The 8,568-nt window shown below is 31.0% G+C and overlaps 1 protein-coding gene across 1 annotated transcript; it reads right to left on the bottom strand.

The window, feature by feature from the left end:
- Window positions 1–1,186: 1,186 nt before the first annotated feature.
- Window positions 1,187–2,363, bottom strand: LOC100167822 (innexin inx2-like). Its single transcript, XM_001947947.2, has one exon. It carries the CDS (start codon window positions 2,258–2,260, stop codon window positions 1,187–1,189), a length of 1,074 nt encoding a protein of 357 aa, XP_001947982.1. The 5' UTR covers window positions 2,261–2,363.
- Window positions 2,364–8,568: the final 6,205 nt, after the last annotated feature.

Here is an 8,568-nt window from a genome sequence, read left to right as displayed (position 1 = left end):
TATTTTTTTTAGTGATATCAAAGGCAAAGCCCTTTGGACAGAGAATATATATTTCAAACAAATTAACAGTAATAAATATCCTTACACAACATCATAACGTAACAAAAAATTTATCAGAAAATAAAGGGTCCATATTGGTAATATTTATTAACTGTTTTAACGGTTTGTTCTTAAGATAATTTAAATTTCACAACATTGGTATAATACTCTGTCTCAAAAGAGAACAATTACTTTTTGGGGTTTGTGAATGATGCGATTGGCACATCAAAAACCACATGGTCATGCTAACACCGGGTAATTGGTGGGAGAAGCGCATCACTGGCAAAAATCATTGATTGAAAACCACTGATTATTGTCTTTTGAGACAGAGTATAGTGTTATAGACTGTAGATTGGAACGTAGGAATGAGTATTAAACTGTAGAGCTTTTAAGTTAATTGTGAGAGTTAAGTTCAAAAGCTTAAAACATGTCAATTTTCTGCCAAAACTCCAGTCATAACCTCTTAGTTACAGAATTATTATTATTGTCAGGTAAATGAGTTATATTCAGTAAGGATCTAGCGAATATTAAAATAGCATGTTGAATACGTTTTTATTTAATACAATTAGCTGCTGTATAGGGATTAAAATTTGGATTAATCATATATTATTTATTTAGTATTTTCTTATCTAGGCATTTAGTTCAAACAAAAAAAAATTGGGTGATAAAAACTAGTAAAGAACAAAAATTACTTGGGAATTAAAAGTCCCCACACACTACAGCGGTAGTGGTTACGGCAAAATGAGTATGGACACAATTTTACCTCCACCGCTGCAGTGAGTGGCGTCATTTATGCTTAGAAATAGTTGTTAATAATATTATAGATATATAATAGTATATAATTAGTAAAAATATTGTAGAAATCTTTAAATTTTTAATGTAGGTCACAGCTATTATAAAACATTTTTTTTTTTTTTTTGAAAACCCTGTTTTTCATAAAGCATAATTGGAAATTAATTTTAAATATTATCTCCCTCCTATAAATTATATTCACATAGCCTGATAGGTATACAAACATATTTAAATAACAGTTGCATTTAGTATTGATAATTTGTTACCTGAACTATATAACAGGTATTAAAAATTGTTTTTGTTTTATTTAGTAGGTGAATTTTAAATGGTTTTAGATTTATTGAATCAGGTACATTTATACATTATCTTTTCCCTCAAACTTCTTGGTCAGTTCTGATACAATCTCCCTGAAAACCATGGGGCTGATGTTTTGGGCCAATTGATTAAAGACAAACCAATCACCAAACCAAAACTTCTGAGTTAATGTATTCAATTTCTCATAAGAAAAAGAATCAGTTCTTGATCTCAATAATAATAAACGGAAATATGGTACCATGATGAGAAGTAGACGATACACAAAGTTTAATGCGCTGATTATGGCAATGAACCAGAACCAGAACCATAAGAATACGTACATTTTTTCGTTCACAATGTTTTGTGACAATACGCACATACCGTCAAATTTCTGTATAGACCCAGTTGGACCGTATTTTCGGAATGTACACTTAGTGATCTTAGGAAACACTCGAGACATTACATCCACGCGATCTTCAGGATTCAATTCGGTCATTCTCATCACATCATAACCATAGGTTTTAAACTCGCCTTTAAGAAAGCGGTCCATAAAATAAATCTGAAGAAAGACGTTGCACAAGTTAAAGATCTCGCAGAAGAAAAACTGGATAGCATAGGAATTCTGCTTGTGTAGGTACTTGACGAAGTAGTTTACCAATGTTTGTTTGTGTTCGGATTCGAAGGAAAGTGGACTGTTGAGATCTAGGACCAGTTCCTTCATGCGTCCAGCCTCCCATATTTTCCAGATGTACCTGGGTATGTAGAAGAACATGGCCTGGAAGAACAATACAAAACATACCCACTGGTAATAATTTTGGTACTTGACATCATCAACACCCTCTTCGAAATTCGAGACACCTGGATACGCTATGTTCCTGCTTGCCTTTCCATTGATACGATTGGGTAAGTTGAACGTCGATTGCATCCAACAGTATGAGTCCATGACATTGATTGGAACACTTCTATCAACTATGCAATCAATCGGATTGCCCAAATACTGCCGGCATGTTAAAAAAGCCGAGAAACCTAGTAAGATGAGGAAAGTCACTTTGTAGTGCAATTTAAACACTAAGTTGTCGATGCATATTTCGTCGGTTTTCAGCAGCGACTTTAAGTGTCCAAAAACGTCATTCATGTTGTAATTAGTTCACAATAACGTGCACCTCGCGTGTATAAAATGTTAAACCGAATTTCGCAACAAACTAAAAATGTTTTCGTAAAAAAATATAAAATAGTAACAACTTGGAGTGTTGCAAAAATATTTTAAAGTTGCGAACGTCCGGAAAGCAACACTCGCACACACACGAACAGACTCCGATGAGCAACAGGTTACCGACTGAACGACGAACGGCGTGAAGGCGCCAGTTGCGGACAAATCACGAATGACACACCAGTACACCACTGACGGCAGCTGGTAGAATATTAGAATAGGACGGTGGTTGGAAGTACCGCGGTCGTGCGTGCGAACATAGAACAACAAAGGTGGGAGTGATTACGCGGGGGCTGCGTAAACGCCACCGGAGGCGCTAGAATCATCAGCACGTTTTCGTAGTCCATGCTGTTGATAAACGATTTGTAATTATTTATGTTGATTTAGAAACAATTATATGCCTGCAAATGACGACGGGGAGCATACTATTAACATTCCGCACATCAAATAAAACCCATAGTTAAATACGGCCTTCTCATTGGTCTCACATATTTAGCGCCAAATTCAAATTATTATTTTTAATAATTATTTATAATTATTTATAATTATTATCTTATTTGGTAACTTTTTCACCTAATGCCAGTTTTGCTATTAAGTATTTGTCTTCTATGGTTACTGGAGGAAAGTTAACTCCAATTTTATTAAAATATTTATAAATTATCCATTGGTGTTTACGAAATTGTCCATGAATACCTGCTTCACATGAACAAACACCAAAATTTGGTTCAACACAATACATCATTTTTATTTTTTTCACTTGGTACATAAAATTCTTCATTGTCTACAGTAATCTCTTTTTTGGTGATATAATCAGTTTTTTTAATTCAATGTTCAAAAATCAGTGAGACGCTTCACTTGAATGGATAGCTCCCAATGGCTGACTTGAACTTTGGGAAGGTCGCCAACCACGAGCTGAGACCTTGTTGGGCCGGAGCATCGTGGATTTGTTATTGGGGAAATCAAAAAGGAAATAAATAACAACATACTGTACGGGTTACACGGGAGATAATTGTATTGTTATGTTAAGGCCGATAAAGCCGAATGGCATAGAACTCGGACAAAATAATAATAGGTGGAAACAGTATAATAGGTATTCCGATATTATGCAATTTCATCATACAGTACAAAAAATATGGCGTGTATGAATAAATAATAATTAGAATTGCGCATATTAATTGTGGCAATAATAAGTTATATAATAATAATTTACTCTAGTCTTGAGCCCAGCAACTATGACTATTAGCTATTCTAGGGGGCTATAGGGGTTGGTACGGTTGGTTGGCAACATGTGTATGTGTGGTAAATGTTTACCACTAAGAACCCAGGCGGTCACCCATCCGGGAACTAGTTGCAGCAGGTGATTCGTACTCTTAATCACTTTAAATACTGATTGCAGCCACCGCACCACACCAAGCCACTGTATTTTAATTTTAATGCATTAATTATAATAGTGTAATAATTATCTAATACATTTTATTATCCTATATTACCTATAAATATGTTTAGTATAAATTAAAGATACTAACTTTTCATAAGCCAAGGGTATTTTTGCCATCATTGGGTCTAATGGAAATTCAGTCATACGACGTCCTAATTTGTTTGATTCACCCTTGTGATTCAATGCTCCCAATGCATACAGTTATTCTAATGCAAGCACCTTTAAAAATAAGGATTTAAAAAAAAAATTAGATTTTATAAATTAAATTAATTTACTAAGGTTTCGTGCGAAGGAGGGTCAAAAAAATCAAAATGTATTAAGTCGTTGATACCAAGAGCCTTTAACATCATCACAGCATTGTCCAAATTAATTCTTTGAATTTCTGGAACTGTATTGTCTTCAAGTTCACTTTTATTATAAGCCCATGATGTATATAAGTGAAAACATACTCAACTAGCTATTCTAGCTCTTTGATTAGCACTTTCCTAAAGTATTAACATTAATAAAAATAGTATAATTGCAAATTCATCTTTGCAAATAATCTACCTTTGATATTGGTACAACTATTAAAGATTCCATGCCAGTAGGTAAATTTAAAATTATTTTGTTTACAAAAACCTGGGACAATAACATAAATAATATTGTCAATTGTAAAAAAAGAAGTTTCTGCTATATTCATGGCTAAAACAACCTAAAGTATAATTCATAATATTATTATTCTTGATTAAATTTATTACTAAAAAACAAAAATAAGAATTACTTTTCTAGCGTTGGGAGGTGTAGGCTCAAAAATGTTGGCTTGCATCTCAGTAGGTAAATTACTATAAACTGGTCATAAAATCAGTTGTTTGATTTGAGAACATTGGCATCAGATTTTCGACGTTCTGTTATTTTTCGTTTACCACACAAAATGCAAGCTCGACTTTGTGATGGAGGAATACGTTCAGCAGGTGGTTTGTGTTTTTCCAAAAATACTTTGATTTCTTTAGGAAAGTTTGCAATTGTGGCTCGATAATTCAGATTTTCCCTCATTAGGCTGAGCGCTAGGTTGAATGTGTACATATATTCTTCGGACAATGGTGGAGTCTGGATTATTAGCTTTGAAAATCTTGTAGGAATTGATTTCTGCTAAATCGTGAAGGCGGACAAAGACTACCATTGGCCACCTACGAGTATTTCTCGATGTTGAACATCTGGCACACATCAAATCTACTGTGTCTACTCCACCTTTAGTAGCGTTGTAATCCATTATTTGGTTTGGTTTACCTGTGCCTTCATCAGTGACATTATCATCATACATTGAAGACAATACAAGCACAACTTTTTTCTTTTTCGTCACCATAGATAGGCACTAGCGTCATGTCTGGTTGGGCACCGAATTTATGTGTACCAGGTTTTAAATTTCTATGCTGAACAATAAATTCGGGAGGTATTTTTTTTTGTTTTTTTTTTTTAGGGTACCCATAAAAGTTAATCCGTTTTTTAGTAAGTTTTCAGCTAATGGATAACTACTAAACCAGTTGTCGGTTTTAATGTTTTGCTCTGATTTTTGAATAGGTTCAGTTAGTTTATCAGTTATCATAGGGCTTGTTCGATGTTGCATAAGGCCCCGTGTCTTGCTTTCCACAATAAATGTCCAAATTATACGTATAAAACGTTTGTGCATCACACAGTGCATAAATCTTTAGTCCATATTTCGCTGGTTTTTTGTCCATATTGTATTGAATGAATACACAGCAGCCTCAGAAAGCGACCAACATTTCATCAATAGTGGTGAATTCGCCGGGAGAATATGACTGTTGCGAGTTAAATACAAATTTTATGGGTCTCGTGTAGGGGCCAATTTATCATTTTCTATGGAATTTAAACGTAGATCGAATGACTGTTTAACGATATAAAGAATTTAAACGTTATTCAATTTATGCGTTTAAACGTTTTACAAATTTAAAATTATGATGCGTTTAGCGTTACCTGATGGATATAGCTTGTTTCCTACACAAAACAGAATGATTGAAAAATATAATATTACAAAAATAACCATAATACCTATATATTTTACATGATAGTTATCATTTTATAAATGTTTTTTCTTTTTCAGTCAATTTTATGTTTCAATCGCTTATCGTTTCTGTTCCGTTATCCTTTATCCGTTTTCAATCGTTTATCGTTTACCGATATGTTATCCGTTATCGATTTCAATCGTTTTTTGAATTGTTTGACGTTATACTCATAACGTTAAATAAACGTTTTAAAGCCCTGTATTATCGTTTGTAAGTGTATGGTCATATCATATTTATATGTATAAATATATGTATCGTATGCTAACGATGTTTTTATTGATATGTAAGTAATAAGTATATATATTATGTAACTTGTATAATATGTTCAGGAGTTTGTGATAATAATGTGTATATAATTGTTTGGATATATTATGTACCCAAGTATGAAAATATGTAAACTATATAAATAAATAATATATTATAATATATTTGAATGTGTGTTTGTTTGAGATACAGTCCGATGTATAACGTATGATTTAGCTAGATGTTTTTTCGAATGTGATTACAACTCAAAATAGTAAGTATAATATTTTTAGATATTATGAGTGATGTTGCATCTTATATTATATGAGTATGTTTGCTCGTATAGCCGTATGTAGGTATGTATGTATTTTTGTATATATATATGTATGTATGTATGTATGTATGTATGTATGTATGTGTATATAATAATATATATATATATATATTATGTAGGATATAGTCGATACAAATGTACATCAGAATATTATATATACATTTTTTTTAAAGTGTAAATAAAAGGAGAGGTAATTTATTTGAAGGGGAAGGCGTAAAATATAAGTCGGATCGGGTGGCGGTTGTGATTTTTGACGAGTTTATGTGTGTTTTACTACTTAATTTTGTGCTAAAGTTTTTACCCTTTTTTTAGTGGTATAAGTATATATGATTTAATATTCTATTTTTTTTAACGGAATTATATTGTTTTTTTACAATTTTAATAACACTTGTTAGAAATGGAAATTATAATTTTTTCGCCATGGACAGGTTAGGTACCAACCAGGTTTGTTCATCAGGACATATTAATAATATTGTTAATTTAAATAATACTTGAATATTAGTTAAGATATAAATAATCACAGTTTACTTAAGATAAATTGATTTAATATATTATACAATTAAATAAATGTATTATAATGAGTAATTTTTTTAAGATTAATTCTGATTTTGAAACAATTGTTGATGAAATCGTCTAGTTGGTCTTCGTTTGAGTGTTGATTCCACACTTTCATCTATTCCGAGAACTTTTTTTTAATTTCCTCAGGGGAGCATTTAGTTTTTATATTCACAAATGTCCTAGAGTCGTTAAATAATCCAGAAATTTGAAGCATATACAGTAATGATCTATGACAGCGAATTTCACTGAAACGAAAATATATTAATATAACTCATGAAATTATTTTCAAATGATTTTAATTAATCTACTACTATTAATTTTATCTTAATAATATTCACTGTAAACAAATTCAGGTGTCCTAATTAAAACTACGAACTAAAATTTTTTATATAAGACATATTGTGTTATTTCTTAAGATAAATCTTCTTAAAGCTTAAATTTAAAGATATCAAACATACACTATTAAATATACAACTTACAAGTACACGTTTCATTAAAAGTTCGGATAACCTTTAATTTTTCAATTTAGTAGATGTGAAAATATATAAAAAATCCTTGCATAAAAGTAAAGGAAATTATTAAGATCTCTAATCAACTGAAACCATGAATTTTTTTTCGAGATATTTTGGTCAGATTAAAGCATATCTGTTTGAAGTTCGACATAAACTTAGTATGTACAACCAAATGTTTTATTTCAATTATGTGATATCTGTCTTATACTATAATACCTATACCTAAACATCGGTATAGCATTATGCAAATTATCTAATATTATGTTTCTAAACAATTTATTAATGTTTATTTATTTATTATGAGAAAATAGATTATGAGCATGGCTGTGAATTTAATGCACTAAAACGCCTTAAAAAATGTAATAAAATATATACTTAAAATGGAAAAAAGGTGGGTAAGTTGATGTCAGTCTGCTGTACGGTAGGTTAAAAGTGGGTCACTGTAATGGAAGGTGTTAAATTTGAATTTAATGATATATCATTGTATTAGAAAAACGATTCTGAGCGAAAACGGGCAGTCAGCCTATGATATTACTAAGTATATTTGATGATATTATTGTAAATAAAGTAATTTATAAATAACCTATTTACGTGGGACCTTGTTTTAAACTTTTAATCCTTAGCTATAAAAGTTGAACATTTTATAAATTTTTAACTAAAAATAATTATTAAATTTTAAATTTGATATATTTTGCCAAAATTCGAATTTTAAATGCTTATATAAAAAATTGTGCGTATGTATTTTCAATATTTTTCAACTGCTAATGTAACAATATATCAGGAGCCTTGCATTACATTTTCATGCTTTTTTTACCCAACAAATAAATTTTTATTGATATTTATAGAAAAAAAACTAAAAAAAAGGTGGGTAAGTGGATTTCGCTCTGCTGTACAGTAGGTTACAAGTGGGTCACTGTATAATGGATGGTATTAAATTTGAATTCAATGATATAATATCATTGTATAAGAAAAACGATTCTGAGCGGAGACGGTACCTATGTCAGTCTAGGTATGAGATATAATATTATATTATAGTCTATAGTATTTAAAAAAAATTGACCTATAATAGGTACCTATAATAAATTCCA

This window comes from Acyrthosiphon pisum, chromosome X (assembly GCF_005508785.2).
Source record: "Acyrthosiphon pisum isolate AL4f chromosome X, pea_aphid_22Mar2018_4r6ur, whole genome shotgun sequence".
NCBI lineage: Eukaryota > Metazoa > Arthropoda > Insecta > Hemiptera > Aphididae > Acyrthosiphon > Acyrthosiphon pisum.
The sequence above is the reverse complement of the archived record's forward strand: the minus strand, read 5'-3'. Positions and strand labels throughout refer to the sequence as shown.